Consider the following 18536-nt stretch of genomic DNA (forward strand, 5'->3'; position numbering starts at 1 on the left):
TACACAGAAAAAGGAAATCATTTTTAAAAATCTGAATTATTTCATGAAAGGTTGTTCACCGTTAAATTAACTGTTAGTATGACTTAGAGAGGGATATTCAAAGTAAATTGACAATTTACCATTTTTTTTACTATTTGTTGGCTTTGAGCTTTTTATTCAGCAGCTCTCCAGTTTGCAATATCAGCCATCTGGTTGCTAGGGTGCAAATCCCCCTAGCAACCACGCACTGATTTGAATAAGAGACTGGAATATGAATAGGAGAGGCCTGAATAGAAAGATGAGGAATAAAAAGTAGCAATAACAATACATTTGTAGCCTTACAGAGTATTTGTTTTCTTTAGATGGGGTCAGTGACCCCCATTTGAAAGCTGGAAAGAGTCAGAAGAAGGCAAATAATTCTGAAATAATGAAGACCAGTTGAAAAGCTGCTTAGAATTAGCCATTCCATTAACTAAAAGTTAACTTTAAGAGGCAGATTTATCAAGGGTCAAAGTTCGAGGTGATGGGAGTTTTTTTTTTTAAAACTCCCATTACCTCGAAATTGGAATAAAAAAAAACCAACCAAAATGTATTTAAAAAATCGAATTATTTTAACTTCGGGTGAATAGGCTGTATTCGATTGTTCTATTCGAATTTGAATTGAGGTATTTTTCAAAGTCCACCAATTGACTCCAAATAGGTTCTAGGAGGTCCCCCATAGGCTAAAAGAGCAATTCGGCAGGTTTTAGATGGCGAATGGTTGGAGTTGAATTTTTAAAGAGACAGTACATCTTTTCATCAAATTCGATTCGAATTTGGACTATTCCCTAGTTGAAGTACACTAAAATTACCTCGGAATTCTAAATCAAAATTTTGAATTTTCACTTTGACCCTTGATAAATCTGTCCCTAAAAGTGAATCTATGGGAGAAGGCCTTTCCATAATACAGAGCTTTCTGGATCTTGGGTTTCCGAATAAGGGATAGATACACACACATATAAAAGGGCATCAGTACACAGCAGGGCTGGAGATTCTCTCATTAACCAGAGGGACGACAGACAAACATTTACAGTATTTGTTGAACTCCTGTGTATGAATTGCCCTAGATCCACATCTCTCTCTGTACTTCTGTGTCACTTTCAAGTACAGGTATGGGACCTGTTATCCAGAATGCTCAGGACCTGGTGTTTTCCGGATAAAGGATCTTTCCGTAATTTGGATCTTCATACCTTAAGTCCACTAGAAAATCATATAAATATTAAATAAAGCCAATAGGCTGGTTTTGTGCTTCTATTTGGTTGAGGCCATAACAAGGGCAAAGGCTGTGCAGTTTCAGTCACGTAACATTCACTGGCCACTGATTTGAAAGCAGATATCTGGTTGGTTGCTATGGGTTACTAGACCCAGTGCATAAGTTGTTTCTCCAGCAAAGCTAATAAAGTGGTACATGATGATGAGGGCTGAGCCTTTCCCTGCTTCTAACACAATTCATTTATCCAGGGGATGGGCCGTGACAAACATCCTGATAACTGGATATGGATTCAGGTGATGCTGCTCCGTGATACTCACTGATGCGGTTGCCAAGGTGACTGGCTGAGAAATCACAGGAATTATGTTAAAGGATGGGGTCATTGCTAGTGCTACAGTCCAGCTATTGGATGGTTTATAATTATTTCTTTACTCATTTCTTAGGGGCTGTTCCTGCTGAATTGTGCTTAGTACAGGGAATACCTATGTACCATAGTTTTATGGGATCTCTCTGTACAGACTATGAGCAAACTTAGGGACTGTTCCTGCTGAATTGTGCTTAGTACAGGGGATACCTATGCTGTCATAGTTTTATGGGATCTCTCTGTACAGACTATGAGCAAACTTAGGGGCTGTTCCTGCTGAATTGTGCTTAGTACAGGGAATACCTATGCTGCCATAGTTTTATGGGATCTCTCTGTACAGACTATGAGCAAACTTAGGGGACTGTTCCTGCTGAATTGTGCTTAGTACATGGAATACCTATGCTGCCATAGTTTTATGGGATCTCTCTGTACAGACTATGAGCAAACTTAGGGGCTGTTCCTGCTGAATTGTGCTTAGTACAGGGAATACCTATGCTGCCATAGTTTTATGGGATCTATCTGTACAGACTATGAGCAAACTTAGGGGCTGTTCCTGCTGAATTGTGCTTAGTACAGGGAATACCTATGCTGCCATAGTTTTATGGGATCTCTCTGTACAGACTATGAGCAAACTTAGGGGACTGTTCCTGCTGAATTGTGCTTAGTACATGGAATACCTATGCTGCCATAGTTTTATGGGATCTCTCTGTACAGACTATGAGCAAACTTAGGGGACTGTTCCTGCTGAATTGTGCTTAGTACAGGGAAGTAACTGTTAGAATTACAACACTGGTCCCCATAGCTGTACCTAAAACTCAGTATATGTGAGTGACTTCTCAATGGGATTGACACCCTCAGATCTGCACTGAGTAGTTTCGGCTTTGATCATTTGACATTTGGGGTTGGGCACATGACATTACCCAGTTTAGGGATACTAAAATTACCAAATTTAGGCTCCTCTATGGGGCTGGATGTGGCCCCCTTAATAAGCTGTTATAAATAACATATTTTAATTGTGATGAATAACTGGTACAGCTTGAATCTCAATAAGACACCTTCATTATTTTGCAAAGGCCTAAGGCTTTTGTCAGGAAGAAGAACACAAGGAATCACAATGTCTTTGCTGGAGGTGCATCAGTTTGAAAGATATCGTCAAGCAGGAACAGCCCAGGGCTGCTGACTCCCATCAGGCTGCAGCTATAGGGAGGGAACAGTCGATGATTTTCATCCTGCAGAACATAACTGAGACAGTGAATACCCGCCAGACTGCAGAGGGTTAATGATAATTAAATGAAGTCATAGTAAATGAGTCTAATTATAGAAGGAGTCGCAGGTCTGGGGTAACGAGACAAAAGGTACAAAAGTCACAGTCTCACTAATCACTTGACATAAGTCGCTGTTTGCTGGAACTTTGTCCTGTTTACTTGGAGGGATCAAGTTCCCCAGCGAATGACACAACAAACGCGCGTGTTTATTGGTTGCACAATAGAAGCCGCGGGATAAAGTTATTTGCCGGTTCCGGGGATCTCAGTGGAGACAGAGGACTGATCCATTCTCTCCCTAATTGTTTATTGCAGCTGAGTGATGAGTATGGAAGATTATGATTTCCTCTTCAAGATCGTGCTCATTGGGAACGCTGGCGTGGGGAAGACTTGTCTCGTCCGACGGTTCACTCAGGTAATGTACATCCAAACCCCTTGTGACTAACTACAGACTCTAAACTACAGATATATATATATATGAACTTATGGACTTGTCATAACTGGGATCAGATAGGATCTGTGCAGCCACTGGGACAGAATGTTCTGTTATACAGATAGCTAGAATCTCAGCTGCCATAAAGCAGGACAGGACTGCTGCTTACAATGGGGATCAGATAGGATCTGTGCAGCCACTGGGACAGAATGTTCTGTTATACAGATAGCTAGAATCTCAGCTGCCATAAAGCAGGACAGGACTGCTGCTTACAATGGGGATCAGATAGGATCTGTGCAGCCACTGGGACAGAATGTTCTGTTATACAGATAGCTAGAATCTCAGCTGCCATAAAGCAGGACAGGACTGCTGCTTACAATGGGGATCAGATAGGATCTGTGCAGCCACTGGGACAGAATGTTCTGTTATACAGATAGCTAGAATCTCAGCTGCCATAAAGCAGGACAGGACTGCTGCTTACAATGGGGATCAGATAGGATCTGTGCAGCCATTGGGACAGAATGTTCTGTTATACAGATAGCTAGAATCTCAGCTGCCATAAAGCAGGACAGGACTGCTGCTTACAGTGGGGATCAGATAGGATCTGTGCAGCCACTGGGACAGAATGTTCTGTTATACAGATAGCTAGAATCTCAGCTGCCATAAAGCAGGACAGGACTGCTGCTTACAATGGGGATCAGATAGGATCTGTGCAGCCACTGGGACAGAATGTTCTGTTATACAGATAGCTAGAATCTCAGCTGCCATAAAGCAGGACAGGACTGCTGCTTACAATGGGGATCAGATAGGATCTGTGCAGCCACTGGGACAGAATGTTCTGTTATACAGATAGCTAGAATCTCAGCTGCCATAAAGCAGGACAGGACTGCTGCTTACAATGGGGAGGCTGTGCCGATGATACAGACTATATATTCCTGCTCTATGTTCTTCTACACTGAGTAACAATTCCCATTACTGTCAGGTTGCCGTGACTACAGCATAGCCTGACCATATAACGAACATGTTTGAGTCTGTGATCCCTTTAGAAATTAAATATCTGTAAATAATATTCCCCCTGCTAAGGATTAGTGCAAAGAATAGATAAACACGAGTGAGTGCAGAAGAGAATAATGAATGTATTAGGAGGAATAATTCACTTTCAGTATGAAGCAGTCTGTGATATCCTGAGACAAATTGCAATTGGTCCTCATGTTGTTGTTTTTAGTTATTTGTTCAGCTGTTTTCCTGTTAAATAATTACAGCAGCTGTCTGGTTGCTACTCTCCAGTTGAACCTAGCAACCAAGCAGGGGTTTGAATGAGGAAATAGGAGGGTCTGACCAGAAAGATAAGGAATAAAAAGTAACAATTATATCATTTACGGCCCTTGGATTTAATAAAAGTGAGTTAAACGGCTGCACTTTATTTATTGTATTGTCTGTGTATTTTGTATCCCTGCAGGGGCTCTTCCCCCCGGGCCAGGGAGCCACCATAGGGGTTGATTTTATGATTAAAACGGTGGAAATAAAAGGGGAAAAGATAAAGGTGAGTTGTATCCATGTGGCATTTGTTCTGAACACTTATTGGTATTTCTGTTGTTTCACTAGAACTTCACGGCTGCCAAAGGTTGACAGTAGTTGCCGGAAAATTTGTAACACCCTTAAAAAAGCCCTTTGCCCACCCTCAATTCGCTTAGAACTACAGGCCATCGCTCGGCGTGGCTCCGCCCCCTTTTGTGACATGTTGCTTGGCTCCACCCCTTTTGCATCATGGAACGCCACCTCTTGTTCCCGCCCTCCCCACCAGCCGGTAAAAACTTTTGGAAAAGGTGGCAACCCTAGGGCTGCTGTCAGGGGCGGCCTGAATCCCGCAGGATATGGTGGTCGGCAGGTTTGGGCCTGATCCCGCAAGAAGTCTTCTTCTAGATTTGCACCAGCCCCACCCCTTTCGTGACTTCACCGCAGGCAGGTTGGGCCTAGGATTTCTCAACCCGCACACCACTAGTACTTATGGGCCCCCTCACCCACCCCTGGGGCCCCCTCACCCATACCCACACTTTATACTTAATTTGGGTCGGTGGGGCCCACTGGGTTTTTTCTCACTGGCCCAATCTGACCCTGGGGTTACTGCAGTCAGGGGTCTCTTGAGAGATGGGGCAACAAGAGTGCGATTTTCTGCTTGTGAAGGGGAATGGGGCTTGGGGGGAGTGGATTGGGGTGGATTATGGTTATGGCATGATGGGGATGGGGCCCATTCTATTTGTTGGCAAGGCTCTCTGATTCTCTGACCAGGCGCCCAATGACGTACCTAGTAGTATGATGTCACACTCCAGGGGCGGGACTATTAGCTGAGACTTCCCTGGTTTCTATATTAAAACATTGGGACTGTGAGAATACCTGGTGGTCCAGTGGGGTGGAGGGGAGGCCCACAGAGCTAGCTTTGTGCACAAAATCAAATATTTAAAGGCGCATGTCCCTTTTTCACAACGTAGGTCTATCTTCATAGTTCCTGAGTGCGATTTCTAGTTCCTGTCCCTGACCGTTGCCCGTTTAATGACTACTCTCTTGGATCCTGTTACTGTACAGCCATATTGGTGTATTGACCGGGTCTGTGACCCTCTCTACTCTCTCATCTACTGATTTGCTCTGCCCAGTTGATCTCGACTCGGCCTTTCCCTTGGCCACGCTCCTTGTTCCCCGTTCCTCTAGTTCACGTTCCGTTCCCTTTCTTGCCCAGAACCCTCTCCTTAGTCCTCTCACTATAAAACCTGGTGGCATCCGAGTAGCGGAGGGCTCCTCCCGGGGCGAAGGCGACTGGGAATCGTGAGCTGAGGCCGGGACCTTGGAGTTTGTTCTGGGTTTGGGATTCCTTAGTTAACAGGAACATTGCACTTTATCATAGGCCAACACCATTATTATTATTTTTTGACGCTAGAGGCTGTGTAGGTATAACAGAGAAGGAACAGAATATATATTCCCATTGTTTTATCTCCCTTTAGATTGTATTGAGGCATTTAATCCTCTGGACAAACATGTAGAAAATGCTCTTTCCTATGTGACACCCATGAACTTTGTGCACAAATAAGTATTGTATTTGTATTACAAAAGGCATTGGGATGTATGAGATACATTGTTATATTGTGTAAGGAAATATTCTCTATTCAGTGTAACGTTGTGTTGATACACAGGTGCCAACGAGAGAACATTGTCTGGCCCTGTCCTTGGGCCCACGCGGCAGCTGTTTATCCCTTGGGGGTTTTGTATTTGTTCTTGGAACAGCATCATAGAGAATAATCCAAATCAAACAAATTGGCCCGGCGCCCCCCAAATCAGCATCATTTCTCTTTATTAATGAGCTGAAGTGACCAGTAACACAATGACATGTAAATGAATCGTTGGAACCGATGTCCCTATCATTCCTGTCCTGGATGTGACGCTGAAGTCTGTTATAGTGTTTGTTGGCAGACATGGTGCCTAGTGGCATTTTAAGCGCCGCTGTAACTCCATTTTTTAATTGTCACTTTGGGTTTGTCTAATGAAGTGATCCCCAACCAGTAGCTCATTAGTAACATGTTACTCACCAACCCCTTGGATGTTGCTCCCAGTGGCCTCAGAGCAGGAGATTATTTTTGAATTCCAGGCTTGGAGACAAGTTTTGGTTGTATAAAAACCAGATGTACTGCCAAACAGAGTCTCCCGTAGGCTGACAGTCCACATAGGGGCTACCAAATAGCCAATCACAGGCCTTATTTGGCACCCCCAGAGACTTTTTCGTGCTTGTGTTACTCCCCAACTCATTTTACTTCTGAATGTTGCTCACACTTAAAAAAGTTTGGGGAATGCAACACATCTTAGATCCATGCTACACATTGTAGAGCCGTGCATCCTATCTTAGAGCCCTGCAACGCATCGTAGAGACCTGCAACACATCTTAGAGCCTTGCAACATACCATAGAGCAGTGATCCCCAACCAGTAGCTCATGAGTAACATGTTACTCTCCAACCCCTTGGATGTTGCTCCCAGTGGCCTCAAAGCAGGTGATTATTTTTGAATTCCAGGCTTGGAGGCAAGTTTTGGTTGTATAAAAACCAGGTGTACTGCCAAACAGAGCTTCAATGTAGGTTGACAATCCACATAGGGGCTACTAAATGGCCAATCACAGACTTTATATGGCCCCTCAGGAACATTTTTCATGCTAGTGTTGCTCCCCAACTCCTTTTACTTTTGAATGTTGCTCACGGGTTCTAAAGGTTGGGGATCCCTACCAATAGAGCCTTGCAACATATTATAGAGCAGTGCACCATATCATAGAGCCGTGCAACATATAGAGCCGTGCAACATAACGTAGAGCCCTGCAACACATTATAGAGCTGTGCAACATATCTTAAAGTCATACATCATATCTAAGAGCCGTCCAACTTACCACAGAGCCCTGCAACATACCTTTTATTTCATGTCTCAAACCTGGCTTCAATAATCTGACAGAGGATACATGTTTATCTTATACATTCCAAGTTGGTCATTGTAAAACTGGAACTGTAGTGTTTGTGTTCTTATCAAGCTGAAAGATATCCAGCTGGCAACCCTTTAGCAGCATGGGAAGCCTCCAAATCAGAGCCAGGCCAAAAAGTATTGGCACCCAAGGCCTGGTGTCTTGGCTACCTGCTTCCAACCAGCACAACATCCCCTCCTCCCTCTGCTTTACACACACTGTTCCCCCCATTCAGTTTGCATGGCTGCCATTTGCATCTCACTAAACTACTCCTGCCTACCCCTTGTTCCAGCTCTGCTCCAGATATTGGAGGTAGTAGTTCTACAATAGTATGAACATCATGAATTGAACCTTTGGGTAACATTGTCAGAAGGTGCCAAACAAGGTAAGATATTGGTGGCTGAGTTGGCCTTTCTTAACCCAACTGGCAACCAATGACCCATGTATGGAATCAAAATTGCCATGTTTTCCAGTTGTATAAAGATTGTTCAGATATTGATTTGGTTATATGAACAATCTGATCCCACACAGGAGGAACCATGGCCAACCCATGGAAACTGTTAATTTGGCCAAGATGAAGGCAGATTTAAAGCCAACTTCATTCAGATCTTTACACGTTTGGCCGACTACCCTGTTCCATATTTGAGACTAAACATCTCTACAGTGCCTTGGCCATGAGCTGTTATGAGAATTTAAGAACATTAATGAATCCTCCTCATCCTCTCTTGTCCCAAACAGCTACAGATCTGGGACACGGCCGGCCAGGAGAGGTTCCGCTCCATCACTCAGAGTTATTACCGAAGTGCCAATGCATTGATCCTGACCTATGACATAACCTGTGAGGAATCTTTCCGGTGCCTTCCAGAATGGTTACGGGAGATAGAGCAATACGCCAACAGCGAGGTCATCACTGTGCTTGTGGGTAAGTGGCGGCTTAAAAAAAACATTTGTTTAGAGAAAAGGCCTCTGATAGGCTATCATTCTCTGACTGTCTGGCCATGAACGTCTATAGACGACCAAATAAGTGGACAATGTCTGAAGTCTTCAGACATTAGGCATTACCTCAATAGGAACATCTCCCTAGGTTTTCCAATGCAAAGCAGTGTAATGAAAGCTTTTCACTTGGGTCTGAGCTAGAACTTCATACATTTCCCATCATCCCCTTGACTGAATTGTAATATTTTAAAGTGAAAGCTCACTTGTACATGTTCTTATGTTTGCTTTACTTAGGGAATAAGATCGACCTGGCAGAAAGGAGGGAGGTCTCCCAACAAAGGGCCGAAGAATTTGCCGGGACTCAAAACATGTATTATCTGGAAACTTCTGCCAAAGAGTCGGACAATGTTGAGAAACTCTTCCTGAACTTAGCATGTCGCCTGATTGGCGAGGCACGGCAAAATGCTTTGGTGAACAATTTAGACTCCTCATTGCCGGGAGAAGGGAAGAACATCACTTATTTGAACTGTTGTAACTTCAATTAAATACAAGGTCCTATTGGAACAGCCAACGTAAACATTAAGAACGAGCTGGGAGATACTCGATGAGAACCTTCCTGTGATTCTGATCTTCTGAGTCACGCCAACCGGTTCAGTTTTTGAGTTTAAGCATGATGGACCCAACGCTTCTTCTGGAGATAAGCCAACCACGGTGGAAGAATAAGATGTGGGGAAAGATAACCTCAGTTGGCCATGGCGAGCTACAGATCATTGTGGGCCCCCTTGGCTTCAGAAGGGAGAAACCATTTAGTTTCCTAGTAAATAGTAAAAGCCTCTTTCAAAGACCAAGTAGAAACCACTAGTATCTGTGTATCAGGATAGGGGAAACGTTTGCATATATTCATTTTCTGATCTTTATTTTTATTTGGAAAACTTTAGACTGTCTTTCATTTTCAGGATCTCTTCAACCTCGTATCTCAGATTTATTACTGCAGCACAACATCTGTCCATGTTTAAGAGTGACGGTGGACATGGTATTCAACTCATGAGATGTTTGACCAGTAGGTCAGGTCTGGCTCAGAGATTTTGGAAATACAATGTTTTAAGGTCATTGCCTCATTTCTAGTTTCCTTCAGTGCGGCCCTTGTCTAGTCAAGCAAACTCACACGGCCTTTGCTCCCCAGTGCAAAAAAAAAAAAGGAGGTGCTTCTCAGATCTAGCGGTTCTTTGATCTATCATGGGAAACATATAATAAGAGTGATGGGTTGGTGGTGGGGCCTGTAAGATGTTGACGTCCTCGTATGTTTCCCCATGACTATTTCGGTTGTAGTATATGACACATTCACGCAAAATTATGGGTTATTGGGCAGGGCTAATTTGTTACAGCATTCTATGTCTTCACTGGATCGGCTTTACCATGGGGAGTACTTAAAGGGGTGGTTTACTTTTACTATATTATAGAATGGCTAATTCTAAGCAAATTTTCAATTGCCCTTCATTTATTTTTTTAATACATTTTTAATTATTCTGACTCTTTCCAGCTTTCAAATGGGGGTCACTGACGAATGTTCTATAAGGCTACAAATATATTCTTATTGCTACTTTTTATTACTCATCTTTCTATTCAGGTCTCTCCTATTCATATTCCAGTCTCTTATTCATATCAGTGCATGGTTGCTAGGGTAATGTTGGCCATAGCAACCTGACTTCTGAAATTGCAAACTGGAGAGCTGCTGAATAAAAAGCTAAATAACTCAAAAACCACAAATAAAAAAATTAAAGCTAATTACAAATTGTCCCAGAATATCCCTCTCTATATCATACTAAAAGTTTTTTAAAGGTGAACTCCTTTAAATGAGGTGTTGCTTACACAAGTCATAGCATGTGATACAGCTAGAATGATGGGTGAGTGGGCAGAGCATGTAATAAGTAGCTGATATGAGATGTGTCTGGTATCTACGTGTGTTGCGTATGTAACATGGTTAGTCAGAATGTCAGAAGAGAGGATGGAGCATGTTACAATCCACTCATAGGAGGCACCTTTCATATTCAAGTGCATTTTGCCCTCTATTCAGTTATACATGTGAGATATATATATATATATACAGAATGACACACACACAGTAGTAATGCACCTCACTTTATGGTTCTGCTGTAACTGTGCAAGAAACAGATCTAAGGGATGATAAGCAGATTGTTGTCAGGCCAATAATGTATGATTGCATGGAATCATAATATATATATATATATATATATATATATATATATATATATATATATATATATATATATATATATATATATATATATATATAACCTGCTATAGTTCCTGGGGTACCCAGGGTACAAATAAACACTCACCCCTGAAATCTCCCCCTAATTGGCCTTCAGACTGGGCCCCCTTAGCTCATAACAAGGTTACAGATATATAGAAACATTGGGGTGTCACCCTGCTATAGTTCCAGGGGTACCCAGGGTACAAATAATCACTCACCCCAAATCTCCCCCTAACTTGCCTTCAGACTGGGCCCCTTAGCTCATAACAAGGTTACAGATATATAGAAACATTGGGGTGTCACCCTGCTATAGTTCCAGGGGTACCCAGGGTACAAATAATCACTCACCCCAAATCTCCCCCTAACTTGCCTTCAGACTGGGCCCCTTAGCTCATAACAAGGTTACAGATATATAGAAACATTGGGGTGTCACCCTGCTATAGTTCCAGGGGTACCCAGGGTACAAATAATCACTCACCCCAAATCTCCCCCTAACTGACCTTCAGACTGGGCCCCCTTAGCTCATAACAAGGTTACAGATATATAGAAACATTGGGGTAACAGTCACCCTGCTATAGTTCTGGGGGTACCCAGGGCACAAATAAGCAATCACCCCAAATCTCCCCCTAACTGACCTTCAGACTGGGCCCCCTTAGCTCATAACAAGGTTACAGATATATAGAAACATTGGGGTGTCACCCTGCTATAGTTCCAGGGGTACCCAGGGCACAAATAAGCACTCACCCCAAATCTCCCCCTAACTGACCTTCAGACTGGGCCCCTTAGCTCATAACAAGGTTACAGATATATAGAAACATTGGGGTGTCACCCTGCTATAGTTCCAGGGGTACCCAGGGTACAAATAATCACTCACCCCAAATCTCCCCCTAACTGACCTTCAGACTGGGCCCCCTTAGCTCATAACAAGGTTACAGATATATAGAAACATTGGGGTAACAGTCACCCTGCTATAGTTCTGGGGGTACCCAGGGCACAAATAAGCAATCACCCCAAATCTCCCCCTAACTGACCTTCAGACTGGGCCCCCTTAGCTCATAACAAGGTTACAGATATATAGAAACATTGGGGTAACAGTCACCCTGCTATAGTTCCAGGGGTACCCAGGGCACAAATAAGCAATCACCCCAAATCTCCCCCAACTGACCTTCAGACTGGGCCCCCTTAGCTCATAACAAGGTTACAGATATATAGAAACATTGGGGTAACAGTCACCCTGCTATAGTTCCAGGGGTACCCAGGGTACAAATAAACACTCACCCCAAATCTCCCCCTAACTGACCTTCAGACTGGGCTCCCCTTAGCTCATAACAAGATTACAGATATATAGAAACATTGGGGTGTCACCCTGCTATAGTTCCAGGGGTACCCAGGGTACAAATAATCACTCACCCCAAATCTCCCCCTAACTGACCTTCAGACTGGGCCCCCTTAGCTCATAACAATGTTACAGATATATAGAAACATTGGGGTGTCACCCTGCTATAGTTCCAGGGGTACCCAGGGCACAAATAAGCACTCACCCCAAATCTCCCCCTAACTGACCTTCAGACTGGGCCCCCTTAGCTCATAACAAGGTTACAGATATATAGAAACATTGGGGTAACAGTCACCCTGCTATAGTTCCAGGGGTACCCAGGGTACAAATAAACACTCACCCCAAATCTCCCCCTAACTGACCTTCAGACTGGGCTCCCCTTAGCTCATAACAAGATTACAGATATATAGAAACATTGGGGTGTCACCCTGCTATAGTTCCAGGGGTACCCAGGGTACAAATAATCACTCACCCCAAATCTCCCCCTAACTGACCTTCAGACTGGGCCCCCTTAGCTCATAACAATGTTACAGATATATAGAAACATTGGGGTGTCACCCTGCTATAGTTCCAGGGGTACCCAGGGCACAAATAAGCACTAACTCCTTGAATTGGTCATTTTAAAAAACTTAAAAGTTAACTTAAAGGTGAACCACCCCTTTACTTAAATGTATAAATGGAATCTGGCTGGCTATTATATTCTCTGCACTCCTGGTTCTGACTCCTAAATCAATGTTGCAGAAACCAACAGAAGAACAGATTTCTGCTATATCGTTTCAGAAGTTAGAACCAGAGAACAGAAAGACAATCCACAGGAAAAAAAGGCAAACTCAAAGCAGCTCCAGACCATGCAGTAACATGTGGAAAGGTAGAGCTTTCGTCCGACACCTTTTGAGACACTGCCCAGTGAGTGGACGTCTGTGTGTACAAAACATTCAGAGAGCTGATGAGAATCTGAACAACCCCCAGCGGCAGACTTGGGGTCTGGATGTGGCTATGTTGACTTGTACTTTAATAATATTTCCAGAGAAACTCAATGCTGTGCTTGACTCCGTTCCAGAGGAATTTACTTGCAGTAGTATCTCACTTGTAGGAAGGAACCGGAGCAGAAGAAGGTAGAACTCCATGTTCCTTTGAAGAAGGGTCCAAAATGTGGGTTAAGGATTCACCAAATTTTACCTCCTTCACTGACAACTGCAACACTAACATTAAAACCCAACACTCAATCCCCCAACCCACCCTCGCCCTTCCCTTTGGAACCAAATTGTTTGCCCTTCCCTATAACCCTGTACAGACAGAACCCTCGAGCTTCCCAACCCACGAGGGCACAGTCTGTAGTTGCACGTGAATGAATGTGAATGAATATTTCAGCCGCTGGATGAGGCAATGTGGAGATGTGTTAATTCTGGGCAGCAGCTCCGATAATCAATGATCATGAAAAAAGCAAAACGAAAAGCAATTTGATATGCGCATTGACCGCAGGCAAGAGACAATCAATGGTCCAAACTTCCCATTGTGCACAGATAATAAACATGGGGGGCTGCATGATCCTTATAGAGCTCACGTTATAAACCGGAGCAACGATATTGAATATGGAGTGTGACCCCCACTGAGCTGACACTAAGCAGTGTTTGTATTCACTTTTATTTTCTTTATGAATGGGTGCCGCCATATTGTTCCTCAGCAGAGCAATTCGATCAGCAGTGGCCAGAAACCATGAAGGCTTTTATTACTCTTCAATGTGCCGACGGGGCATTTTGTGGCATTTTCATTCTCAGTTTGGGGCAAGATCAGTAGAATTCGCACCAGGGGCAGCATTTTCCATTCTTGCTGAAGTGCCACAAGTGGGGATACACCGACTCCTGCTCTTTTTTGGGGTTTGGACGAATCCTGGATATTGAACTGAATCCAAACCCTTCTTCCTCGCTGGAAAACCTGCCAGATGGGTGGAAATTCCAAGATGACTGGGTAATGTGCTGAGTTTTTTTTTAATGTATATAAGGTTCGGATTTGGTTTGACCAGGCTCTTGAATTCTGTTGAATCTGAATCCTGATTCAGGTCAGATTCGGCCAAATCCCGAACCAAATCCTGGAATCGGTGCATCCCTACCCACTTGGTTCAGCTTGTCTCATGGATGGAGCACCCCAGAGTAGCAACCCCCACACTTCAGCAGACAAGTATCTCTATATGGGCAGTGCACCGGTCATGGACCCCAACAGGGAAAGGACTTACCCAAAGGAGGGCAAGACTTGGGGCACATTTGAGCATAAGTGAACTACTACACCACTGCATTAATGAACAATGACCTTGTACCTAGGGGTGAACCAAATCCAGTATTCAGGTTGGGATCCAGCCAGGATTCAGCCTTTTTAAGTAGAATTCAGATTCGGGCGAATCCTTCTGCCTGGCCGAACCCAATTTGCATATGCAAATTAGCGGGGGGGGGAGGGAAATTGCGTGGCTTTTTGTCACAGAACAATAAAGTAAAAAATGTTTTCCCTTCCCACCACTAATTTGCGTATGCGGATTCGGTTAGGTATTCGGCCGAATCTTTCGTAAAGGATTCAGGGTTCAGCTGAATCCAAAATAGTGGATTTGGTGCATCCCTAATTGTACCATATAAACCCAGCTGATGTCTCTATTCCGTTCTCCATGCATTTGTCCCGATGTCTCAGTCGGACCCATGAGAGGCCATGATACAGGAACCGTAACTGAATCTGTATCTGTATGTGTAAAGCGAGCAGCAAGCAAGCGCCTGTCAGGCTGGTGGAGATCCTGCGTAACTGTAAGACTCACCCTCTCTGAAGGTCGTCATTACTTTACAATACGCAGTATCCCCCCCACACACACACAAACCCTCTGTATTGGGACTGAACTCAGCACAAAAATCTTCCATTCTCAGACTTAAAGGGATCCTGTCATGGGAAAACATGATTTTTTTCAAAACACATCAGTTAATAGTGCTGCTCCAGCAGAATTCTGCACTGAAATCCATTTCTAAAAAGAGCAAACAGATTTTTTTATATTCAATTTTGAAATCTGACATGGGGCTAGACATATTGTCAATTTCCCAGCTGCCCCCAGTCATGTGACTTGTGCTCTGATAAACTTCAGTCACTCTTTACTGCTGTACTGCAAGTTGGACTGATATCACCCCCTCCCTTCCCCCCCCCCAGCAGCCAAACAACAGAACAATGGGAAGGTAACCAGATAGCAGCTCCCTAACACAAGATAACAGCTGCCTGGTAGATCTAAAGGTGGCCATAGATCCGCTCGTTTGGCGATCTTTCCCTGATATGCCATTAACGAACATGGCTATATCGGGGGGTAATCTGAATGTACGGCCGAATGATCCGATTACGATGTGCAATGGGCTCCGGCAGGATCGGTCAGGTCAAAATCAAACCTGTCCGATCGATCAAATGTCCGATCTCCACCGGATAAAAAATGTCGGCACACTCCAAACACGATTTCGAAAATCATACGAATCCTCGGTTCGTACGATAGGATCTTTGCGTCTATGGCCCCCTTAAGAACAGCTCTCAATAGTAAAATCCAGGTCCCACTAAGACATATTCAGTTACATTGAGTAGGAGAAATAGCCTGCCAGAAAGCATTTCTCTCCTAAAGTGCAGGCACAAGTCACATGACTGGGGGCAGCTGGGACATTGACAATATGTCTAGCCCCATGTCAGATTTCAAAATTGAATATAAAAAAAAAATCTGTTTGCTCTTTTGAAAAAGTTGTTTTGAAAATGATGGAGCAGCACTATTAACTGATGTGTTTTGGAAAAAACATGTTTTCCCATGACAGGATCCCTTTAACGTCTCTTTATAAAAACAATGGAGGCAACATAGGGGAGGTGCGTGTTTATAGATCTCATCTCTTTCTAAACTCGTTTGCAGTGGCAGATTAAGGACACGTGAGGCCCCTAGACTACACTTTCCTCAGTGCCCCCTTCTAGGGCAGTTGGCGGCACATTTTTTTTTTTAAAAAAAAAGCCAACCGCCATGTAAATACGCGAGCGGTTTCAAGCTTAGGCAATGGCACACGATGATAGAGTATTTACGCAGCGATCAGCTTTTTTAAAAACCGTGCCGCGGAGCTCGCCGAGATTCTGAATGGCCACTGGCACCTGCTGCTACATAGCTGGCTTGATATTTCAAAATATATATATTTTTTTTAAAGTTATCTTTAAAAAATATCAGGTATGCAGCTATTGCCTGGGAGTGGGACCAATGCTGAGCCCAACAGTGATGCACAGCCAGCGGTACCGGCTCATACAGTCTTTTTGGGCCTGGCTGAATTTTTTAACTGATCTTTAAAAAAAAGATTTCTATGTAAAGTATTGTCGGACCGGGTGCTGCCGCCTGCCCCCCGTACCTTGCTGCTTTCTAGCCAATTTAGGAAGGATTCAGGCAAGATATAGCAAGATTTAGGCAAGAAGTGCATTAGACTGTGGGTCTTCTGCCGGAGATTCGGATCGCGTGTGCGCATTCAAGTCTCCAAAGCCGCGTGAGTGGTGATGTCAGTGGTGCTCGCCAATTCCACCGATGACAGCCCGACTTTAGAGAGATTTGCACTCACATGACTTATAGACATTCAGCGCCCGGGCACCTTGCCTAAATTTACTCCCAGCCAGCAAAGAAATTACCAAAAAAAACCCCATGGGCCCCTGACCACTATGGGCCCCTATGGCTATAGCCTATGAGTTAATCCGCTACCCGTTTGCATGAGAATAAACAGGCCAAATGTATATATAATAGGGATACACGGAATCCACTATTTTGGGTTCGGCCAAACCCCCGAATCCTTCGCGATAGATTCGTCCGAATACCAAACCAAATCCTAATTTGCATATGCAAATTAGGGGTGGGACATGAAAAACATTTTTTACTTCCTTGTTTTGTGACCAAAAAGTCATGTGATTTATCTCCTGCCCCTAATTTGCATATGCAATTTAGGATTCTGTTCTGGCGGACAGAAGGATTCGACCGGATCTGAATTGTGCTTTAAAAGGCCGAATCCTGAACTGAATCCTGAGTTTGGTGCATCTCTAATATATATAACTTTGTCCCTCCCCTATCAATTATCCCATTATATCTTCTTACAACTTTTTAGAAGCCTGTCAATCTATAGAGTATGTCTTAATATCCCATGAAATGATAATATCCCAATATCCCATTATATACGTTCAACCGGCACCGGCTTCTTCACTTGACACCAGTAATTAGCAATTAGCAAGCAATTAACGTATCCCCCAATCATGAATGATCTGCGCTGGATAAAAGTCGGGGTTTTTGTCCGAAAATCCGAAAAAGTCAAGTTTCCGCGGGGAAAATTCGATAAAATCAACTGTACAATTCGAATTGACGCTTGATTTTGCCGCAGCATTTTCCCGCTATGTTTTTAGCGGGAATGATTGATAAATGAGTTTGTAGAAGGGCGTTTGGTCAACTTTGTTTTCAGAAAAAAACTGAAATTAATTAGAGTTCCTTAGTCCAAACTTCCCCAACAGGCTGGCGACCCCTCAGGTTTCAGGTCAACCCACCCATCACCCATTTTTATTATAGATCTTGCGCAGAGTAATGGGCGCAGTTAATCGCACTAGTCCTCACTATTTACCCTTTATTTATACAAGACGGACGCGCTATACGGAGACTCCCCATCATAAAGAGTCATGTGACTATAGAACTGGGGAACGGAGGGATTTTGCTTAGATTTCACTGGAATTCTGCCATCTCTTTTGTAAGTTCCAAAAAGGAGGGATTTGGTAAATTCCTAGCAAACAAAGACATACAGGTAAGGGACCTGTTATCCAGAATGCGCGCGACCTGGGGTTTTCTGGATAATGGATCTTTCCGTAATTCAAACCTTAAGTTAGAGTCCTGCGTTGGGTCCATTTTTTGGAACCCCCAACCCGTACCCACAAGCCGCATTCTTACCCGCTACCCGACCCAACCTGCAAGTACCTTATCCGCGACCCGATGACCATCAAGAAGTGACGTCATCGAAAGTAGGCGTAATCAGAAAAAAGGAGTAAACATTGCGGCCCGTCCTGCAAACCCGCGTCTATATCTGCACCCGGAACTTCTACCCGCAACCCGCAGGTTTTTGCAGATAACCTGCGGGAACCCGACCTGCTGCAGGACTCTACCTTAAGTCTATTAGAAAATCATATAAACATGAAATAAACCCAATACGCTGGTT

General features: G+C 43.7%; 1 protein-coding gene across 1 annotated transcript in view; it reads left to right on the forward strand.

Moving 5' to 3' along the window:
• Positions 1 to 9823, forward strand: part of LOC108708809 (ras-related protein Rab-30) — a 55153-nt gene extending 45330 nt beyond the window's left edge. The window contains exons 2-5 of the mRNA XM_018247851.2: positions 3170 to 3269; positions 4747 to 4830; positions 8516 to 8699; positions 9008 to 9823. Of these exons, the coding sequence (XP_018103340.1) occupies positions 3177 to 3269; positions 4747 to 4830; positions 8516 to 8699; positions 9008 to 9258 (612 nt within the window). The 5' untranslated portion in view covers positions 3170 to 3176 and the 3' untranslated portion in view covers positions 9259 to 9823. The remainder of the gene's footprint in view (positions 1 to 3169; positions 3270 to 4746; positions 4831 to 8515; positions 8700 to 9007) is intronic.
• Positions 9824 to 18536: the final 8713 nt, after the last annotated feature.

The sequence above is a fragment of the Xenopus laevis genome, chromosome 2L, assembly GCF_017654675.1.
Source record: "Xenopus laevis strain J_2021 chromosome 2L, Xenopus_laevis_v10.1, whole genome shotgun sequence".
Taxonomy (NCBI): domain Eukaryota; kingdom Metazoa; phylum Chordata; class Amphibia; order Anura; family Pipidae; genus Xenopus; species Xenopus laevis.